The sequence below is a fragment of the Takifugu flavidus genome, chromosome 15, assembly GCF_003711565.1.
Source record: "Takifugu flavidus isolate HTHZ2018 chromosome 15, ASM371156v2, whole genome shotgun sequence".
Classification (NCBI taxonomy): domain Eukaryota; kingdom Metazoa; phylum Chordata; class Actinopteri; order Tetraodontiformes; family Tetraodontidae; genus Takifugu; species Takifugu flavidus.
In genome coordinates, this window is record NC_079534.1 from 4,720,927 (window position 1) to 4,742,480 (window position 21,554).

Sequence of the window (21,554 nt, forward strand, 5' to 3'; positions counted from 1 at the left end):
CAATCTTAGTGGTTTCGCTTTATGAGGAATGGCGGCATCTCTCCATACGCGCGAGGACAACTGTTTGCGCCAGTGCGCTGCGTGGATACCAGGAGAGGGCCTCCATCTTCCCTAACCCTAACCCTACCAGGAGAGGGTGGCCATCTTCCCTAACCCTAACCCTAACCAGGAGAGGGTGGCCATCTTCTCTAACCCTAACCAGGAGAGGGCGGCCATCTCCCTAACCCTAACCCTAACCAGGAGAGGGTGGCATCTTCCGCACCTACTGCCGCGACAAGATAATCGCGCCCAGCCACGTCACCAACATGGATGAGATCCCTCTGACTTTTAACATCCCTTTGACCCAAAAAGTGGAGACAAAAGGACCAGCACGGTGGCGATACGCACAACGGGTCACGAGAAGTCGTCGTTCACCGTGGTTCTCGGCTGCCACGGAAACAAATAGAGCGCTGGATGACGGAAGGCGAGCACTCCTTCACAAAGACTATGAGGCAGCGGCGTGCAAGTTATGCCACCATATGCGGGTGGATTGTAGACACATGGGCTATGATACCGTTTTCATGTATTGGAAGAGCTTTCACAAAATCAACGCTGAACCGGAACCGGTCGGTGAGTCCGACTTTGATGATTAGGAAGAGGAATGTTGGGACATTAAAATAGTGCAGCTGTTTAATTCAGATACAGAAGATGAAAACTTTGATGGTTTTGTGGCGGAAGAATGAATATTTTGTTCAATAAATGTGTCGAAACTCACTCTTTTACTTCCGTTGTCATTTTTTACTGTATGTTTCAGCATGCGCCTAATAATACGGTGCGCCTTGTGTATGTTTTAAATACAGAAATAGCACCCATAACTGAGACTGCACCTTTTAATACAGTGCGCCTTATGGTCGTGAAAATACGGTACGTAAGTTAAAAATTGTAACTCTGAATTGTAACTCAAATTTGCTATATTTTACAGACCAACTCAGTTTAGCATTTACACAAACAAGGAATTTCTTTACCTGCAATGATTTTATAACTACTGCAGGGGTCACTATTGGGTGACCAACACAGTATCAATACAGTGCTGACACAGTTTGTGTAGTGTGTCAATAAACTCCTTGAGGCATCATCGTCCCATCACTACCGCACAGCAATCCGGTGAGAAAAACCGGGTGAACTGTGGCGGGGCACCCGAAAGCTCGACAACAAAAAGGGAGCCCCCAGCGCAGCATAGCCTCCTTTTAAGGATAACGCCACAGCTGTATCTGCCACAGCAATTAAGGTGGGCATGGCATGAACTCCATGCTGCCACACAGGCATAAACTCAAAACTGAATTTGTAATGTTTCAGCCTGTCAGACCACCTCAGCAGTCTCTTCGGTCTGTCCACCAAGGTTTTGAGAGTTGTCAATATTTGACGTTTTATTTGTGATGTAATTAAAGGGAAAATGATGTAAAAAAAAAAAAAAAGTGATCAGACTTGCAGGTTAACAATAGTTTCAACTTTATTTCGACGAGGTATCAAGAAAAATGTTTATACCAACTCCCTCAAGAAAAACCTGTTATTCTAAATTTGTATCAGAAAAAGACCATTACCGCATTTTATTCTTCCAGACTGTTTCGGCTGGCACCTTCAGCCCTGTTCACACTACATGATTTTAGCCCACTCATAGTTGACTGGATTTTGTTCTCTTCCCCCAAATTGGGGTGAGACAGTCGCTCAGCAACAGCGGGATGGTTAAGTGTGAACACCTCAAACACAAGAGTCGATTGTGAGTCACACTCAAAACTGGATATCTCGGGTGGTTGATGGGTCGTTGGGTTGCAACAATTCAAAACGTGCAACAGCCGATGCGAGCAGACGCAGGGGCTGGTGCAAAAGGGGGACGTGACCAGAGCAACAACAAAGAGGTCATCGTCTTTCTTTCTTTTTCTTTTTTGAGGACATAGTAATGCACAACCAAGCTAGAGGGCTCTTTTCTGGTCCACAGCCGTGTTTACAGTGAAAAACTTGATTCTTGCATCACTCTGCGTGAGTTTTCAATACAAAACCTTGTTTGGAGACCAATTAAAGCAGTCAGCCACGCCTACTGATGGACAGACATGTAGTGTGAACGCTCCCACGACTTCAAGGCTCATGTTGGTTTTACAAGGCTTTCGCAGTTTCAGTTTAACTGTTTGACTTCGTTACAAAGTGTGAAAAGGAGCTGGTGGCCCAATCACTGGCTCAAAAGCAAAAAGACAATAAAGAAGAAGAAAGTTCAGAATCAAATCTTTTCTACCCTCTGATACACAGAAATAAATCCAACACATGAGTCTTCATAAGTCTTCATCAGATTCACGTGGGTGAAAATGTTCTCCTGGATGTTTCAGCCTCTCAGCATGACAGACAACATCAGGGCACTGAGGGTCAACAGGGCTGCCAGAGACCAGAGAGAAAGGACTTTGATCAGAAAGGTCAAAGGTCAGTTTTGACCCCTGTAAAATCAGGTCAATCAACAATAGTTTAAACACATCTTGGTCACCTTACAAACATCTGATTTTGTTCAGACTTTTACTGTAAATATGGTCTCTGGGCTTTATGTCTGCATTAATGGATGACGATCGTGGTCGTGACTCTAGGAGTCTGTTACTGCTCACGTCTCCACTTCAAACTTTAGTTTAGTACTCGGAAACTGTAATGAACGGACAAAGTGCACGTCACACAGCAGAGCACAGAACCTTCTCCCTGTCTGGTGACTGTGCCCAACACTGAGCCGCCAAGATAAGTACTGACCCTTGAACCCTCCCAGTCTTTCAGCCAGTTTTTATTCCAACAGCAGCACATGTATTGTTACCCTGCAGCTGAATAGATGGTTACTGGATTTAGATGTCATGGAGGCTAATTTCTCCTCCTGGATTAGAGCATCTAATTGAGATTAAAGCACAAATAGGTGAAGGTGAAGTTCTTACCATGAATTTGATTAGGCCCCCTGGCTGCTGCTGTAGGAACCATGCTGGTGTTGGTGGAAACCATGCTGGTTGGAGCAGTTGTAGTGGGGATATTGGCTCGTGGGTTTGAGAGATCCAGGAGACCCGTGGTGAGACCAATGCCGAGGGAACTAAAACTTGCTGTTAGTGCGAGAGATTAGGGAACAAGATGCATAAATACCTGAACACTTGCTAATTGCTCCACAGATATTAATATTAATCACTTTTCAAAATGTTTAAACAAAAGTCACATTTTCTTTAGAATTCATTGTGGTGGTTTGACTCAATTGTGTTTTCAGGCAATGCAGTTAGCTGTTGCTCAAAGACAAATTCATTCCATGTGACAATGAATAAAGACTTGAATCACATCAATCATCACAGTTCCTGTCAAAAGGCCCTGATGAACAATATTAGTGTGAACCAACATGGTTATTCTGTATACGCACAGCCTTCTCCTTTTCCCAGGATTACGACGAAATCAAGGTCATTGTTCCCCCTGGTTGAGGAGCTGTTTAGACCTGACCATGAGAACTGACATTTCATGATATTTCCAACAAGTTCGCGCTGAGTGGATTCAATGGTCTGTTAATGAAACATTAAGATATAAAATAGAAGGAAACTACAGAAATGAGAAATCAACATGTTATAGATACACATCATAGAAAATATGTTGAAAATTGGTTTTGTTGGCCCTTAAAAAGAACATATTTTTGGCCAGATTCTGTTTTCACATTTATTTCCAACAGTTTAGGGTGCTGATCATTGATACTAATTCTTTTTCAGAAGCAGATGATGAGCTCATTATTATGAGCTCAAGCATCATTATCCTTTAAACTTCAACTCAAAGTCTCCCGTACCTGGTCTTTTTTCATGGAAATAATTAAAGAAACAGCCTTGAGCGATATTAGCTGACTGATCATTGTTCTAAATCTTTATTAAAGCAGAATCAACCTTGCGAAGGTTTATCGGTAGCAAATCGTAGCTCAAAGTGTTAATTTTATTATCTCCTTCTGTCTTTAGTCATTTTGCTTCAACAATATAAAAAAAAACAATCATGAATTACAGTAAATGAATCTTAACTATTCCACATGTATAAAGACATTTTACCTTAGAAGAATCAGCTTTAGCTGAGTTGTCGGTGTTGTTTCTTATCATATATAGAAATTTGGTCGTGTAGGTGTCGCTACCCACGTCCAATGCAATGCCTATACATGCAAAGAATTCGGTCTCACCCTTAGGAAGTAATGCACAGAGACAAAGACATGATTAAAAAGTAATATAACCATAGTGAACATCAACATTAGTATCACTGACTTCATTAAATACATCAATAAATATGATTCAGTCAGTGGTGGAAAAGAGATGGAAAGTTTGATCTGGCTTCTTTGTTATTTGACCATAATCTTAGTTTTGTTGTTAAAGACAAAGCTAAAAGCCCCTTAAGTCATCCAGACCACCAACCAGATACCTGTTGGAAACGTCATCACAAGAAGCGACGTCCAGCAATTATAGAATTTCTGAATAAACTCCGACCCTACAACTTGAATCATTAGGGCCCACCTACTCAGTGCTGTGGTAAACTGTATAGCACACTCTAAACTCTGATTCACTCCTGAAATCTCAAAATATTGAAATACAACTATTTTCATTTCCAACTAAATAAAACATTTGATGATATTTGACTTACCTGTGAAGGATTTTGGGTCAGTCCCACTGTTATGTAGAAACTGCTATCTCCCCTGAGTCTAAAGATCACTTCACTCACATTTGGAGGGGCTGGAGGAACAAATTCAAAAGATACAAACATACAGCTGCTGCTTCCAGCAGGATCACAATTATCTGGTGATGCCAAACACAGCTCGGTAGTTCCACAACCATCTCTGGTGATGTTCAACTGAGAAAAACACAATTATACACCAAATCACAAAAATGTTGAGAGAAAATATATTGTATTGTCAATTATTCCTGGGTTGTCATGTCTGATTTTTAATCACAAACATATCAAAACCATTTTTGGTGATGTTTCATGACATATTACCGTCATTGTAGGACTATAAGACGCAGCTTTTTTCACACATTTGGAATCCTGCAGCCCATACAATGGTATGGCTAATTTAACGTTCACACCATTCCAGGAGACCTCAACACCATGTGAGCCAGCAGACAAAGGGGAGACACACCAACTGAGACTAGGTGAACGACCCTACCAACGACCCTGCCAATGACTCTCTGGTGACCACCAAGTTCTTTAGCATGCTAATGGTCTACAAGGGCTATATTTTCAAGCTCTGTCCCCAGGAAGTTCAGAACTGAAGAAGCCTTCTGGATCGAAGGAGAAACATCTTTGAGAAGAAAAACAGTCCAACTGACACAGAAAACTTACCTTGGGTATCTATGCCCTGGATGATTGAGAATCTTCACAGACATATGGCTAATTTATATATTTTACTGGCTAACAGCCAGTGGGGGCCACTCTCTAGCAGTAAACGCAAAAGTGAGACAGACATGCGGGAAAAGATTATGCAAGACAATACTCATTTTGCATATGATGGAGCTTTTAAATGAAAGACAATCGATCTGACCGTCCAACGAGGTACTAGAGCTACTGCCCGTAATCTTGGCATCAATGGTGCAACGTTGGAGGCGGCAGCGGAAAACACTAAGTCAATGTAAAAAGACGACTAAAACTTTCAGAGGACATTGAAAAGTATGGTAATAATTCAATATTGATAATCGGTGCAATGCTAGAACACATTTAGGAAAGTTGAGAATGGTCAGCAACAGTCTAGTAGAATATTACCAACATACTGAGAAATAAAAAGTCTCAGTCTGAAAACTACATTTATAAATGAATAAACCAACCGTCGAACAGGTTGTGTAGATCATCAGTGCTGCAAACAGCAGGACACGTCCTCGTTCCATTCTTACAGACTGAAAATAACTGAAATGAAATGATCAATCATCTGATTATACTCCAACAAATATTATCTCATTCAATAGAAGCATTGAACCCTAAAGAAAATCAACTCAATAGACTTTTGTCAAAAAAAATGGTTGATTATTAAAAATAACACATTCAGACGGGATGATTCATTTGCAGACCTAAGAATTAACTTTTAAAATAGCTGATGTGAGAGTTCACAGGATCCATTGACAGTTAACATTACCTGGACTGAACATTATTCTGACTGGTTCTGAATCTGAACAAGCATTCATGGAATAGTCTTACTTGGGCTCTTACAGTTGATCTTTCAGCTCTGACACTCGTTCTTCCTGTAGAAGTTTTTGCTTCTCTGAGGGCAGATGAGTCTTACAGCGATGCTTAAAATCAGGAATGGGTGGGTCTGTGCATCAAGAGAGAAAGAAAATTTCAGAGGTACCTGCCCGCCTACCTGGAAGGTGTCTAAATCAGGAAGTAGTTGTTAGGGGATGAAAAGAATGATCAAAGCTTAAAGATTAAACTACATGGAATCTTCATACATAAATCACATTTGGCTCTGCAAGAAGACTTTAGTGCAACAAAGGAACAGAACCATTATTGGTCAAATTATCTCCATAAGTTAAAAAGCTTTGCCATAGCATCTGATACAATATGAATCAGAAAAAGAAATGGAATCAGATTGCACGAGATTACACAAGTATGTAGTAATAATTAAAGTAATAAGCGGCATTAAATATGTTCTTGAATGGTTTTGACATATTTTTTAAGTGTGCATTCAGATGTGGCATTTATGACCTTCAACGTAATGAACATTCCTGGTGTGTTGGAACTGATGTCATAAGTCAGACAGCCATCTGAGGGAACGTTAATGAGAGTTTTGAAGGCATGCTATCACAGTTGCTATTGTGTGTTCTTGTTAGTCTTTTAATTTCTCTTTATTAACTATGACCTGGATGATTGAGAATCCACACAGACATTTTATTATGTCTATTTTCTTGAAAAACAGAACAAAAACATTTTAAAGAAAGTTTTTCAAGGTAATTCAAGATGATCTTGCATATTTTATTTTCATACATTAGACTTCATCTCACTTTTTGTTGTAATACTAATAAAAAAACAGGAAATGTATGGTAGTAGACTTTTAAGTACTCGAGAAATTCCATTTTATACATGTTTTTATGTATGTGCTGAATATCTTATGAGATCAATAATTACTCATACTCAAAGAGCACAGGTTCGGTTTTTATTTGTCATTCAATTGATTTGTCCTGCATTCATGATTGACTCTGATGTTCTACTGAAACATTCAAGATGCACTAAAGAAAAGTAAAAAGTGCACTGCTCCATTAGTTATGTTCACATTCCTCATTAATTAAAAAAAACAACTTTGGTTCATCAAAGCACTGACAGCAGAACAGGGTTGGCAGTTCTACACAAACCACAGGAATGAGAGGTGGTTTCACCTATGTTAGCTGACATCAGAGAACAGAACACAGTTCAGAGGACTGGATCAAGACTTCCAGGTAAAACCTGATTTTGGTCCACACCCTGTTGGCCCATCTACTCTCCTCTGCCACAAAGCTCAAAAACATCTGTACCTTGTTGGATCAGAGTATCACCTTGCTGGTAGCCTTTACTATTTATCTTGTAAAAATAGGAAACACACAGCGGTTTTTGGCTCTTGAAACCCGTTGCTTTCGTGACTCCAATAGGTGCATAAACATGAACTGACATTCTCATAATAGTACCTACTCGGGTACCGACTGCTGAGCAAGTAGGTACACAAAATGTACCTACTTGACCCTGATTGTGACGGGTGCGATTAGGACCCAAAAGCAGCACTTTGGAAAACTGGGCCGTGGTAATGACTTTTATTAGCACACGGGCAAACAGGAACTCAGGCAGACAAGGAAACACAGGAAATAGTCCGTTCTTCAGGCTCAGGGCCCGCACAAAGTCTATGGGTTGCAGGCTCGGGGAGTGGGTCGAGCAGAGCCAGAATGCGGAACCAAGGGGGAAGGACGTAAATCCTCGGAACCGTGCAGTTCCGCTGACAGCGGGCAGGAGTGACAGAAAGGGTCTTACAGGAGAGGAGGCTGACGATGGAGCGGAGCAGACTGGGGACGAGCAGCAGCAAAGTCGGGGCCAGGCGGAGAAGTCAAAACCAGCTGAGCAGACAGGAACCTAGTGATGGCAAATGAGACCGAGGCTTCGGAGCTTGTGTCACTCTTCCCGAAGCGGAGTGATTCGAAACACCAGTGTCACGCGACCGATGACGTTCCGTCATCGCTGTTTCGCTTCGCGCTTCATTGCTTCAAAATGTTTCAAAGCCTTTCATTGGCTCAGCCTTTCAGTGTGTGTCATTGGCTCATGGCGTTTCAATGCATTCTGAGACAGATTTGAGTGGTTTGATGGCATATCAGCTATATAAGATGCATTAATATGCTCCGAAATTGTTGGGTTGTGAGGAGATAGAGATTTGGAGAGTGAGAGTTAGAGTATTTTGGCAAGTTTCATGGCGAGTACCACCAATAATCGACGTTCTAGAGTTTGTGAGGACAAATAACTTTTCTGCTTCTGTGAAAAATCATTCCAAATCAAACATAGGACAAATGACAAACCATTATCTTTAAAGGTTTTCCTTCAAAACACTTCACACACACAAAAATAATGTTTCTGAATTCAAACACCATGATCATTTGCAAAGTAGGAAGGATCTCTAATCCTGTTAGGGACTTTTAGTAGTTTTTAAATAAATCTCAAAGTGTTCAATGAACCCTTAACCAACACTGAACCCTCAATATAATTTGCATTTATTCTTTGGGTTAATCTTGAATGTGTTTTAGAGTAAGGGGGAGAGCATCTTCATATTTTATTGTAAAGACGCTATAATCATTATTTGGTATGAATGAACAAAACCCCTGGACGAGCACACAATTAACTTTTATTAGTGTCGTGGGATTGAAACGGTGCCAGTGCTTCAGTCATGCTCTTTGGACGTTGCTATGGCTTCAGCTGTCCACCAGATGTCACAGTCACTGAAGTCTCGAAGCTTTGAATCTTTTTCGACACAATTGTTCGGAAAGCCTCAGTGCTTCATGAGGCTTCACTTGCCCACCCCTACAGGAACCAGAAACGCTGAGGCAGAAGTCGTAGTCAGGGGCAGAAAGCAGGTAGGTTGTCCGGGGAACAGGCGAGGCAGGCAGAACGGAGACAGGCAGGGTCGATAACGGGGAATCCGGCAGGGAAACCACGCTGGAAAGTCTCGCATCAAAGCAGAAGAACAATCTGGCAAAGACAGAGTGCAGGGGAGGCTGATAGCAGGGCTGGTTGGGAATAAGCTGCAGCTGTGCTGCAGGTGAGTGGAGTTGAGCTGACGGGGTGGGAGTGGCAGCAGCAGGTAGAGTGGAGCAGAGGCAGGGAGAGTGGGAAATTACTGGGGCAGAGGGACAGGAGGGAACTGGGGAAATGGGGCTGTGGCAACAATGACTTGACAGACATCATGAGGGCCTCATCAGCAGCTGAGCTCTACTGCAGCACTGCCTGGGTGACTCCTGAACTGAGGAACCCGTGCAGGATGGACCCAGTCTTTGCTGCTTTCTGTGCCTGCTATCATCCAACACGTCTCCTTCATTACACAGCTCTTGACAGGAGGTCAACCGCCCTGTTAGCCTCCCAGGCATAAACTCTTTGAGAGTTGTCAATATTTGACGTTTCATTTGTGATGTAATTAAAGGGAAAATGATGTTAATAAAAGTGATCAGACTTGCAGGTTAACAATAGTTTCAACTTTATTTCGACGAGGTATCAAGAAAAATGTTTATACCAACTCCCTCAAGAAAAACCTGTTATTCTAAATTTGTATCAGAAAAAGACCATTACCACATTTTATTCTTCCAGACTGTTTCGGCTGGCACCTTCAGCCCTGTTCACACTACATGATTTTAGCCCACTCAGAGTTGACTGGATTTTGTTCTCTTCCCCCAAATTGGGGTGAGACAGTCGCTCAGCAACAGCGGGATGGTTAAGTGTGAACACCTCAAACACAAGAGTCGATTGTGAGTCACACTCAAAACTGGATATCTCGGGTGGTTGATGGGTCGTTGGGTTGCAACAATTCAAAACGTGCAACAGCCGATGCGAGCAGACGCAGGGGCTGGTGCAAAAGGGGGACGTGACCAGAGCAACAACAAAGAGGTCATCGTCTTTCTTTCTTTTTCTTTTTTGAGGACATAGTAATGCACAACCAAGCTAGAGGGCTCTTTTCTGGTCCACAGCCGTGTTTACAGTGAAAAACTTGATTCTTGCATCACTCTGTGTGAGTTTTCAATACAAAACCTTGTTTGGAGACCAATTAAAGCAGTCAGCCACGCCTACTGATGGACAGACATGTAGTGTGAACGCTCCCACGACTTCAAGGCTCATGTTGGTTTTACAAGGCTTTCGCAGTTTCAGTTTAACTGTTTGACTTCGTTACAAAGTGTGAAAAGGAGCTGGTGGCCCAATCACTGGCTCAAAAGCAAAAAGACATAAAGAAGAAGAAAGTTCAGAATCAAATTTTCTACCCTCTGATACACAGAAATAAATCCAACACATGAGTCTTCATAAGTCTTCATCAGATTCACGTGGGTGAAAATGTTCTCCTGGATGTTTCAGCCTCTCAGCATGACAGACAACATCAGGGCACTGAGGGTCAACAGGGCTGCCAGAGACCAGAGAGAAAGGACTTTGATCAGAAAGGTCAAAGGTCAGTTTTGACCCCTGTAAAATCAGGTCAATCAACAATAGTTTAAACACATCTTGGTCACCTTACAAACATCTGATTTTGTTCAGACTTTTACTGTAAATATGGTCTCTGGGCTTTATGTCTGCATTAATGGATGACGATCGTGGTCGTGACTCTAGGAGTCTGTTACTGCTCACGTCTCCACTTCAAACTTTAGTTTAGTACTCGAAAATTGTAATGAACGGACAAAGTGCACGTCACACAGCAGAGCACAGAACCTTCTCCCTGTCTGGTGACTGTGCCCAACACTGAGCCGCCAAGATAAGTACTGACCCTTGAACCCTCCCAGTCTTTCAGCCAGTTTTTATTCCAACAGCAGCACATGTATTGTTACCCTGCAGCTGAATAGATGGTTACTGGACTTAGATGTCATGGAGGCAAATTTCTCCTCCTGGATTAGAGCATCTAATTGAGATTAAAGCACAAATAGGTGAAGGTGAAGTTCTTACCATGAATTTGATTAGGCCCCCTGGCTGCTGCTGTAGGAACCATGCTGGTGTTGGTGGAAACCATGCTGGTGTTGGTGGAAACCATGCTGGTTGGAGCAGTTGTAGTGGGGATATTGGCTCGTGGGTTTGAGAGATCCAGGAGACCCGTGGTGAGACCAATGCCGAGGACACTAAAACTTGCTGTTAGTGCGAGAGATTAGAGATTAGGGAACAAGATGCATAAATACCTGAACACATGCTAATTGCTCCACAGATATTAATATTAATCACTTTTCAAAATGTTTAAACAAAAGTCACATTTTCTTTAGAATTCATTGTGGTGGTTTGACTCAATTGTGTTTTCAGGCAATGCAGTTAGCTGTTGCTCAAAGACAAATTCATTCCATGTGACAATGAATAAAGACTTGAATCACATCAATCATCACAGTTCCTGTCAAAAGGCCCTGATGAACAATATTAGTGTGAACCAACATGGTTATTCTGTATACGCACCGATTACTCCTTGTCCCAGGATTACGATGAAATCAAGGTCATTGTTCCCCCTGGTTGAGGAGCTGTTTAGACCTGACCATGAGAACTGACATTTCACGATATTTCCAACAACTTCGTGCTGAGTGGATTCAAAGGTCTGTTAATGAAACATTAAGATATAAAATAGAAGGAAACTACAGAAATGAGAAATCAACACGTTATAGATACACATCATAGAAAAGATGTTGAAAATTGGTTTTGTTGGCCTTTAAAAAGAACATATTTTGGGCCAGATTCTGTTTTCACATTTATTTCCAACAGTTTAGGGTGCTGATCATTGATACTAATTCTTTTTCAGAAGCAGATGATGAGCTCATTATTATGAGCTCAAGCATCATTATCCTTTAAACTTCAACTCGAAGTCTCCCGTACCTGGTCTTTTTTCATGGAAATAATTAAAGAAACAGCCTTGAGCGATATTAGCTGACTGATCATTGTTATAAATCTTTATTAAAGCAGAATCAACCTTGCGAAGGTTTATCGGTAGCAAATCGTAGCTCAAAGTGTTAATTGTATTATCTCCTTCTGTCTTTAGTCATTTTGCTTCAACAATATAAAAAAAAACAATCATGAATTACAGTAAATGAATCTTAACTATTCCACATGTATAAAGACATTTTACCTTAGAAGCATCAGCTTTAGCTGAGTTGTCGGTGTTGTTTCTTATCACATATAGAAATTTGTTCCCGTAGGTGATGCCACCCACCATCAATTTAGTGGCTACACATGCAACGAATTCGGTCTCACCCTTAGGAAGTAATGCACGGAGACAAAGACATGATTAAAAAGTAATAGAACCATAGTGAACATAAACATTAGTATCACTGACTTCATTAAATACATCAATAAATATGATTCAGTCAGTGGTGGAAAAGAGATGGAAAGTTTGATCTGGCTTCTTTGTTATTTGACCATAATCTCAGTTTTGTTGTTAAAGACAAAGCTAAAAGCCCCTTAAGTCATCCAGACCACCAACCAGATACCTGTTGGAAACGTCATCACAAGAAGCGACGTCCAGCAATTATAGAATTTCTGAATAAACTCCGACCCTACAACTTGAATCATTAGGGCCCACCTACTCAGTGCTGTGGTAAACTGTATAGCACACTCTAAACTCTGATTCACTCCTGAAATCTCAAAATATTGAAATACAACTATTTTCATTTCCAACTAAATAAAACATTTGATGATATTTGACTTACCTGTGAAGGATTTTGGATCAGTCCCACTGTTATGAAGAAACTGCTATCTCCCCTGAGTCTAAAGATCACTTTACTCACATTTGGAGGGGCTGGAGGAACAAATTCAAAAGATACAAACATACAGCTGCTGCTTCCAGCAGGATCACAATTATCTGGTGATGCCAAACACAGCTCGGTAGTTCCACAACCATCTCTGGTGATGTTCAACTGAGAAAAAACACAATTATACCAAATCACAAAAATGTTGAGAGAAAATATATTTATTGTCAATTATTCCTGGGTTGTCATGTCTGATTTTTAATCACAAACATATCAAAACCATTTTTGGTGATGTTTCATGACATATTACCGTCATTGTAGGACTATAAGACGCAGCTTTTTTCACACATTTGGAATCCTGCAGCCCATACAATGGTATGGCTAATTCAACGTTCACACCATTCCAGGAGACCTCACCACCATGTGAGCCAGCAGACAAAGGGGAGACACACCAACTGAGACTAGGTGAACGACCCTACCAACGACCCTGCCAATGACTCTCTGGTGACCACCAAGTTCATTAGCATGCTAATGGTCTACAAGGGCTATATTTTCAAGCTCTGTCCCCAGGAAGTTCAGAACTGAAGAAGCCTTCTGGATCGAAGGAGAAACATCTTTGAGAAGAAAAACAGTCCAACTGACACAGAAAACTACCTTGGGTATCTATGCCCTGGATGATTGAGAATCTTCACAGACATATGGCTAATTTATATATTTTACTGGCTAACAGCCAGTGGGGGCCACTCTCTAGCAGTAAACGCAAAAGTGAGACAGACATGCGGGAAAAGATTATGCAAGACAATACTCATTTTGCATATGATGGAGCTTTTAAATGAAAGACAATCGATCTGACCGTCAACGGAGGTACTAGAGCTACTGCCCGTAATCTTGGCATCAATGGTGCAACGTTGGAGGCGGCAGCGGAAAAACTAAGTCAATGTAAAAAGACGACTAAAACTTTCAGAGGACATTGAAAAGTATGGTAATAATTCAATATCGATAATCGGTGCAATGCTAGAACACATTTAGGAAAGTTGAGAATGGTCAACAACAGTCTAGTAGAATATTACCAAAATATTGAGAAATAAAAAGTCTCAGTCTGAAAACTACATTTATAAATGAATAAACCAACCGTCGAACAGGTTGTGTAGATCATCAGTGCTGCAAACAGCAGGACACGTCCTCGTTCCATTCTTACAGACTGAAAATAACTGAAATGAAATGATCAATCATCTGATTATACTCCAACAAATATTATCTCATTCAATAGAAGCACTGAACCCTAAAGAAAATCAACTCAATAGACTTTTGTCAAAAAAAATGGTTGATTATTAAAAATAACACATTCAGACGGGATGATTCATTTGCAGACCTAAGAATTAACTTTTAAAATAGCTGATGTGAGAGTTCACAGGATCCATTGACAGTTAACATTACCTGGACTGAACATTATTCTGACTGGTTCTGAATCTGAACAAGCATTCATGGAATAGTCTTACTTGGGCTCTTACAGTTGATCTTTCAGCTCTGACACTCGTTCTTCCTGTAGAAGTTTTTGCTTCTCTGAGGGCAGATGAGTCTTACAGCGATGCTTAAAATCAGGAATGGGTGGGTCTGTGCATCAAGACAGAAAGAAAATTTCAGAGGTACCTGCCCGCCTACCTGGAAGGTGTCTAAATCAGGAAGTAGTTGTTAGGGGATGAAAAGAATGATCAAAGCTTAAAGATTAAACTACATGGAATCTTCATACATAAATCACATTTGGCTCTGCAAGAAGACTTTAGTGCAACAAAGGAACAGAACCATTATTGGTCAAATTATCTCCATAAGTTAAAAAGCTTTGCCATAGCATCTGATACAATATGAATCAGAAAAAAAATGGAATCAAATTGCACGAGATTACACAAGTATGTAGCAATAATTCAAGTAATAAGCGGCATTAAATATGTTCTTGAATGGTTTTGACATATTTTTTAAGTGTGCATTCAGATGTGGCATTTATGACCTTCAACGTAATGAACATTCCTGGTGTGTTGGAACTGATGTCATAAGTCAGACAGCCGTCTGAGGGAATGTTAATGAGAGTTTTGAAGGCATGCTATCACAGTTGCTATTGTGTGTTCTTGTTAGTCTTTTAATTTCTCTTTATTAACTATGACCTGGATGATTGAGAATCCACACAGACATTTTATTATGTCTATTTTCTTGAAAAACAGAAAAACATTTTAAAGAAAGTTTTTCAAGGTAATTCAAGATGATCTTGCATATTTTATTTTCATACATTAGACTTCATCTCACTTTTTTGTTGTAATACTAATAAAAAAACAGGAATGTATGGTAGTAGACTTTTAAGTACTCGAGAAATTCCATTTTATACATGTTTTTATGTATGTGCTGAATATCTTATGAGATCAATAATTACTCATACTCAAAGAGCACAGGTTCGGTTTTTATTTGTCATTCAATTGATTTGTCCTGCATTCATGATTGACTCTGATGTTCTACTGAAACATTCAAGATGCACTAAAGAAAAGTAAAAAGTGCACTGCTCCATTAGTTATGTTCACATTCCTCATTAATTAAAAAAAACAACTTTGGTTCATCAAAGCACTGACAGCAGAACAGGGTTGGCAGTTCTACACAAACCACAGGAATGAGAGGTGGTTTCACCTATGTTAGCTGACATCAGAGAACAGAACACAGTTCAGAGGACTGTATCAAGACTTCCAGGTAAAACCTGATTTTGGTCCACACCCTGTTGGTCCATCTACTCTCCTCTGCCACAAAGCTCAAAAACATCTGTACCTTGTTGTTGGATCAGAGTATCACCTTGCTGGTAGCCTTTACTATTATCTTTTAAAAATAGGAAACACACAGCGGTTTTTGGCTCTTGAAACCCGTTGCTTTCGTGACTCCAATAGGTGCATAAACATGAACTGACATTGTCATAATAGTACCTACTCGGGTGCCGACTGCTGAGCAAGTAGGTACACAAAATGTACCTACTTGACCCTGATTGTGACGGGTGCGATTAGGACCCAAAAGCAGCACTTTGGAAAACTGGGCCGTGGTAATGACTTTTATTAGCACACGGGCAAACAGGAACTCAGGCAGACAAGGAAACACAGGAAATAGTCCGTTCTTCAGGCTCAGGGCCCGCACAAAGTCTATGGGTTGCAGGCTCGGGGAGTGGGTCGAGCAGAGCCAGGATGCGGAACCAAGGGGGAAGGACGTAAATCCTCGGAACCGTGCAGTTCCGCTGACAGCGGGCAGGAGTGACAGGAAGGGTCTTACAGGAGAGGAGGCTGACGATGGAGCGGAGCAGACTGGGGACGAGCAGCAGCGAAGTCGGGGCCAGGCGGAGAAGTCAAAACCAGCTGAGCAGACAGGAACCTAGTGATGGCAAATGAGACCGAGGCTTCGGAGCTTGTGTCACTCTTCCCGAAGCGGAGTGATTCGAAACACCAGTGTCACGCGACCGATGACGTTCCGTCATCGCTGTTTCGCTTCGCGCTTCATTGCTTCAAAATGTTTCAAAGCCTTTCATTGGCTCAGCCTTTCAGTGTGTGTCATTGGCTCATGGCGTTTCAATGCATTCTGAGACAGATTTGAGTGGTTTGATGGCATATCAGCTATATAAGATGCATTAATATGCTCCGAAATTGTTGGGTTGTGAGGAGATAGAGATTTGGAGAGTGAGAGTTAGAGTATTTTGGCAAGTTTCATGGCGAGTACCACCAATAATCGACGTTCTAGAGTTTGTGAGGACAAATAACTTTTCTGCTTCTGTGAAAAATCATTCCAAATCAAACATAGGACAAATGACAAACCATTATCTTTAAAGGTTTTCCTTCAAAACACTTCACACACACACAAATAATGTTTCTGAATTCAAACACCATGATCATTTGCAAAGTAGGAAGGATCTCTAATCCTTTAGGGACTTTTAGTAGTTTTTAAATAAATGTCAAAGTGTTCAATGAACCCTTAACCAACACTGAACCCTCAATATAATTTGCATTTATTCTTTGGGTTAATCTTGAATGTGTTTTAGAGTAAGGGGGAGAGCATCTGCATATTTTATTGTAAAGACGCTATAATCATTATTTGGTATGAATGAACAAAACCCCTGGACGAGCACACAATTAACTTTTATTAGTGTCGTGGGATTGAAACGGTGCCAGTGCTTCAGTCATGCTCTTTGGACGTTGCTATGGCTTCAGCTGTCCACCAGATGTCACCGTCACTGAAGTCTCGAAGCTTTGAATCTTTTTCGACACAATTGTTCGGAAAGCCTCAGTGCTTCATGAGGCTTCACTTGCCCACCCCTACAGGAACCAGAAACGCTGAGGCAGAAGTCGTAGTCAGGGGCAGAAAGCAGGTAGGTTGTCCGGGGAACAGGCGAGGCAGGCAGAACGGAGACAGGCAGGGTCGATAACGGGGAATCCGGCAGGGAAACCACGCTGGAAAGTCTCGCATCAAAGCAGAAGAACAATCTGGCAAAGACAGAGTGCAGGGGAGGCTGATAGCAGGGCTGGTTGGGAATAAGCTGCAGCTGTGCTGCAGGTGAGTGGAGTTGAGCTGACGGGGTGGGAGTGGCAGCAGGTAGAGTGGAGCAGAGGCAGGGAGAGTGGGAAATTACTGGGACAGGAGGGAACTGGGGAAATGGGGCTGTGGCAACAATGACTTGACAGACATCATGAGGGCCTCATCAGCAGCTGAGCTCTACTGCAGCACTGCCTGGGTGACTCCTGAACTGAGGAACCCGTGCAGGATGGACCCAGTCTTTGCTGCTTTCTGTGCCTGCTATCATCCAACACGTCTCCTTCATTACACAGCTCTTGACAGGAGGTCAACCGCCCTGTTAGCCTCCCAGGCATAAACTCTTTGAGAGTTGTCAATATTTGACGTTTCATTTGTGATGTAATTAAAGGGAAAATGATGTTAATAAAAGGGATCAGACTTGCAGGTTAACAATAGTTTCAACTTTATTTCGACGAGGTATCAAGAAAATGTTTATATACCAACTCCCTCAAGAAAAACCTGTTATTCTAAATTTGTATCAGAAAAAGACCATTACCACATTTTATTCTTCCAGACTGTTTCGGCTGGCACCTTCAGCCCTGTTCACACTACATGATTTTAGCCCACTCAGAGTTGACTGGATTTTGTTCTCTTCCCCCAAATTGGGGTGAGACAGTCGCTCAGCAACAGCGGGATGGTTAAGTGTGAACACCTCAAACACAAGAGTCGATTGTGAGTCACACACAGAAACTGGATATCTCGGGTGGTTGATGGGTCGTTGGGTTGCAACAATTCAAAACGTGCAACAGCCGATGCGAGCAGACGCAGGGGCTGGTGCAAAAGGGGGACGTGACCAGAGCAACAACAAAGAGGTCATCGTCTTTCTTTCTTTTTTGAGGACATAGTAATGCACAACCAAGCTAGAGGGCTCTTTTCTGGTCCACAGCCGTGTTTACAGTGATAAACTTGATTCTTGCATCACTCTGCGTGAGTTTTCAATACAAAACCTTGTTTGGAGACCAATTAAAGCAGTCAGCCACGCCTACTGATGGACAGACATGTAGTGTGAACGCTCCCACGACTTCAAGGCTCATGTTGGTTTTACAAGGCTTTCGCAGTTTCAGTTTAACTGTTTGACTTCGTTACAAAGTGTGAAAAGGAGCTGGTGGCCCAATCACTGGCTCAAAAGCAAAAAGACAATAAAGAAGAAGAAAGTTCAGAATCAAATCTTTTCTACCCTCTGATACACAGAAATAAATCCAACACATGAGTCTTCATAAGTCTTCATCAGATTCACGTGGGTGAAAATGTTCTCCTGGATGTTTCAGCCTCTCAGCATGACAGACAACATCAGGGCACTGAGGGTCAACAGGGCTGCCAGAGACCAGAGAGAAAGGACTTTGATCAGAAAGGTCAAAGGTCAGTTTTGACCCCTGTAAAATCAGGTCAATCAACAATAGTTTAAACACATCTTGGTCACCTTACAAACATCTGATTTTGTTCAGACTTTTACTGTAAATATGGTCTCTGGGCTTTATGTCTGCATTAATGGATGACGATCGTGGTCGTGACTCTAGGAGTCTGTTACTGCTCACGTCTCCACTTCAAACTTTAGTTTAGTACTCGGAAACTGTAATGAACGGACAAAGTGCACGTCACACAGCAGAGCACAGAACCTTCTCCCTGTCTGGTGACTGTGCCCAACACTGAGCCGCCAAGATAAGTACTGACCCTTGAACCCTCCCAGTCTTTCAGCCAGTTTTTATTCCAACAGCAGCACATGTATTGTTACCCTGCAGCTGAATAGATGGTTACTGGACTTAGATGTCATGGAGGCAAATTTCTCCTCCTGGATTAGAGCATCTAATTGAGATTAAAGCACAAATAGGTGAAGGTGAAGTTCTTACCATGAATTTGATTAGGCCCCCTGGCTGCTGCTGTAGGAACCATGCTGGTGTTGGTGGAAACCATGCTGGTTGGAGCAGTTGTAGTGGGGATATTGGCTCGTGGGTTTGAGAGATCCAGGAGACCCGTGGTGAGATCAATTGTGAGGGAACTAAAACTTGCTGTTAGTGCGAGAGATTAGGGAACAAGATGCATAAATACCTGAACACTTGCTAATTGCTCCACAGATATTAATATTAATCACTTTTCAAAATGTTTAAACAAAAGTCCCATTTTCTTTAGAATTCATTGTGGTGGTTTGACTCAATTGTGTTTTCAGGCAATGCAGTTAGCTGTTGCTCAAAGACAAATTCATTCCATGTGACAATGAATAAAGACTTGAATCACATCAATCATCACAGTTCCTGTCAAAAGGCCCTGATGAACAATATTAGTGTGAACCAACATGGTTATTCTGTATACGCACGGCTTGCTCCTTTTCCCAGGATTACGACGAAATCAAGGTCATTGTTCCCCCTGGTTGAGGAGCTGTTTAGACCTGACCATGAGAACTGACATTTCATGATATTTCCAACAACTTCGTGCTGAGTGGATTCAATGGTCTGTTAATGAAACATTAAGATATAAAATAGAAGGAAACTACAGAAATGAGAAATCAACATGTTATAGATACACATCATAGAAAATGTTGAAAATGGTTTTGTTGGCCCTTAAAAAGAACATATTTTGGGCCAGATTCTGTTTTCACATTTATTTCCAACAGTTTAGGGTGCTGATCATTGATACTAATTCTTTTTCAGAAGCAGATGATGAGCTCATTATTATGAGCTCAAGCATCATTATCCTTTAAACTTCAACTCAAAGTCTCCCGTACCTGGTCTTTTTTCATGGAAATAATTAAAGAAACAGCCTTGAGCGATATTAGCTGACTGATCATTGTTATAAATCTTTATTAAAGCAGAATCAACCTTGCGAAGGTTTATCTGTAGCAAATCGTAGCTCAAAGTGTTAATTGTATTATCTCCTTCTGTCTTTAGTCATTTTGCTTCAACAATATAAAAAAAAACAATCATGAATTACAGTAAATGAATCTTAACTATTCCACATGTATAAAGACATTTTACCTTAGAAGCATCAGCTTTAGCTGAGTTGTCGGTGTTGTTTCTTATCACATATAGAAATTTGGTCCCATGTTCGTTGCCACCACCCCAATCAATTAGTGGCTACACATGCAACGAATTCGGTCTCACCCTTAGGAAGTAATGCACAGAGACAAAGACATGATTAAAAAGTAATATAACCATAGTGAACATAAACATTAGTATCACTGACTTCATTAAATACATCAATAATTATGATTCAGTCAGTGGTGGAAAAGAGATGGAAAGTTTGATCTGGCTTCTTTGTTATTTGACCATAATCTCAGTTTTGTTGTTAAAGACAAAGCTAAAAGCCCCTAAGTCATCCAGACCACCAACCAGATACCTGTTGGAAACGTCATCACAAGAAGCGACGTCCAGCAATTATAGAATTTCTGAATAAACTCCGACCCTACAACTTGAATCATTAGGGCCCACCTACTCAGTGCTGTGGTAAACTGTATAGCACACTCTAAACTCTGATTCACTCCTGAAATCTCAAAATATTGAAATACAACTATTTTCATTTCCACCTAAATAAAACATTTGATATTTGACTTACCTGTGAAGGATTTTGGGTCAGTCCCACTGGAACGGCTATCTCCCTTGAGTCTAAAGATCACTTCACTCACATTCACAACAAATTCAAAAGATACAAACATACAGCTGTCGTTTCCAGCAGGATCACAATTATCTGGTGATGCCAAACACAGCTCGGTAGTTCCACAACCATCTCTGGTGATGTTCAACTGAGAAAAACACAATTATACACCAAATCACAAAAATGTTGAGAGAAAATATATTTTATTGTCAATTATTCCTGGGTTGTCATGTCTGATTTTTAATCACAAACATATCAAAACCATTTTTGGTGATGTTTCATGACATATTACCGTCATTGTAGGACTATAAGACGCAGCTTTTTTCACACATTTGGAATCCTGCAGCCCATACAATGGTATGGCTAATTTAACGTTCACACCATTCCAGGAGACCTCACCACCATGTGAGCCAGCAGACAAAGGGGAGACACACCAACTGAGACTAGGTGAACGACCCTACCAACGACCCTGCCAATGACTCT

At 41.2% G+C, this 21,554-nt stretch overlaps 2 protein-coding genes and 1 long non-coding RNA gene across 8 annotated transcripts; all 3 read right to left on the reverse strand.

Annotated features, from left to right (window-relative positions):
• Positions 1–1,464: 1,464 nt before the first annotated feature.
• On the reverse strand, positions 1,465–7,805 carry LOC130539483 (uncharacterized). 3 transcript variants are annotated; one of them, XM_057057854.1, is made up of 8 exons: positions 7,693–7,805; positions 6,196–6,298; positions 5,817–5,885; positions 4,642–4,848; positions 4,062–4,187; positions 3,401–3,536; positions 2,937–3,095; positions 1,465–2,403 (listed from the first exon to the last, which is right to left on the reverse strand). In XM_057057854.1, exons 3-8 carry the CDS (start codon positions 5,874–5,876, stop codon positions 2,354–2,356), a joined length of 738 nt encoding a protein of 245 aa, XP_056913834.1. In that variant the 5' UTR covers positions 5,877–5,885; positions 6,196–6,298; positions 7,693–7,805; the 3' UTR covers positions 1,465–2,353. The 3 variants fall into 3 exon arrangements, with proteins under 3 accessions (XP_056913834.1, XP_056913831.1, XP_056913832.1); XM_057057851.1 differs by having other exon boundaries at positions 5,817–5,895; XM_057057852.1 differs by having other exon boundaries at positions 5,817–5,895; positions 6,184–6,298.
• A 2,657-nt stretch (positions 7,806–10,462) lies between these two features.
• LOC130539481 (uncharacterized) lies at positions 10,463–16,021 on the reverse strand. Of its 3 annotated transcripts, none has more exons than XM_057057850.1 (8): positions 15,909–16,021; positions 14,414–14,516; positions 14,035–14,103; positions 12,864–13,070; positions 12,284–12,409; positions 11,623–11,758; positions 11,131–11,310; positions 10,463–10,597 (listed from the first exon to the last, which is right to left on the reverse strand). In XM_057057850.1, the coding sequence occupies exons 3-8, from the start codon at positions 14,092–14,094 to the stop codon at positions 10,548–10,550; spliced, it is 759 nt and encodes a 252-aa protein (XP_056913830.1). In that variant the 5' UTR covers positions 14,095–14,103; positions 14,414–14,516; positions 15,909–16,021; the 3' UTR covers positions 10,463–10,547. The 3 variants fall into 3 exon arrangements, with proteins under 3 accessions (XP_056913830.1, XP_056913828.1, XP_056913829.1); XM_057057848.1 differs by having other exon boundaries at positions 14,035–14,113; XM_057057849.1 differs by having other exon boundaries at positions 14,035–14,113; positions 14,402–14,516.
• A 1,909-nt stretch (positions 16,022–17,930) lies between these two features.
• Positions 17,931–20,536, reverse strand: LOC130539487 (uncharacterized). Of its 2 annotated transcripts, XR_008954146.1 has the most exons (4): positions 20,456–20,536; positions 19,798–19,933; positions 19,334–19,492; positions 17,931–18,800 (listed from the first exon to the last, which is right to left on the reverse strand). It is a non-coding gene; the product is annotated as an uncharacterized LOC130539487 (long non-coding RNA). The 2 variants fall into 2 exon arrangements; XR_008954145.1 differs by lacking the exon at positions 20,456–20,536 and having other exon boundaries at positions 19,334–19,488; positions 19,794–19,997.
• Between the last annotated feature and the right edge of the window lie 1,018 nt (positions 20,537–21,554).

Bases quoted from the DNA above. Each gene is read 5' to 3' on its own strand.
- LOC130539481 (XM_057057850.1), bottom strand. From the start codon at position 14,094: ATGGAACGAGGACGTGTCCTGCTGTTTGCAGCACTGATGATCTACACA. The intron at 13,071-14,034 runs GTTGGTTTATTC...GTTTTTTCTCAG, and splicing joins TCTACACAACCTGTTCGACG to TTGAACATCACCAGAGATGG. The intron at 10,598-11,130 runs GTAAGAACTTCA...GGTCTCTGGCAG, and splicing joins GGGGCCTAATCAAATTCATG to CCCTGTTGACCCTCAGTGCC.
- LOC130539483 (XM_057057854.1), bottom strand. From the start codon at position 5,876: ATGGAACGAGGACGTGTCCTGCTGTTTGCAGCACTGATGATCTACACA. The intron at 3,537-4,061 runs GTAAAATGTCTT...TTTCATTAACAG, and splicing joins CTAAAGCTGATTCTTCTAAG to ACCATTGAATCCACTCAGCG. The intron at 2,404-2,936 runs GTAAGAACTTCA...GGTCTCTGGCAG, and splicing joins GGGGCCTAATCAAATTCATG to CCCTGTTGACCCTCAGTGCC.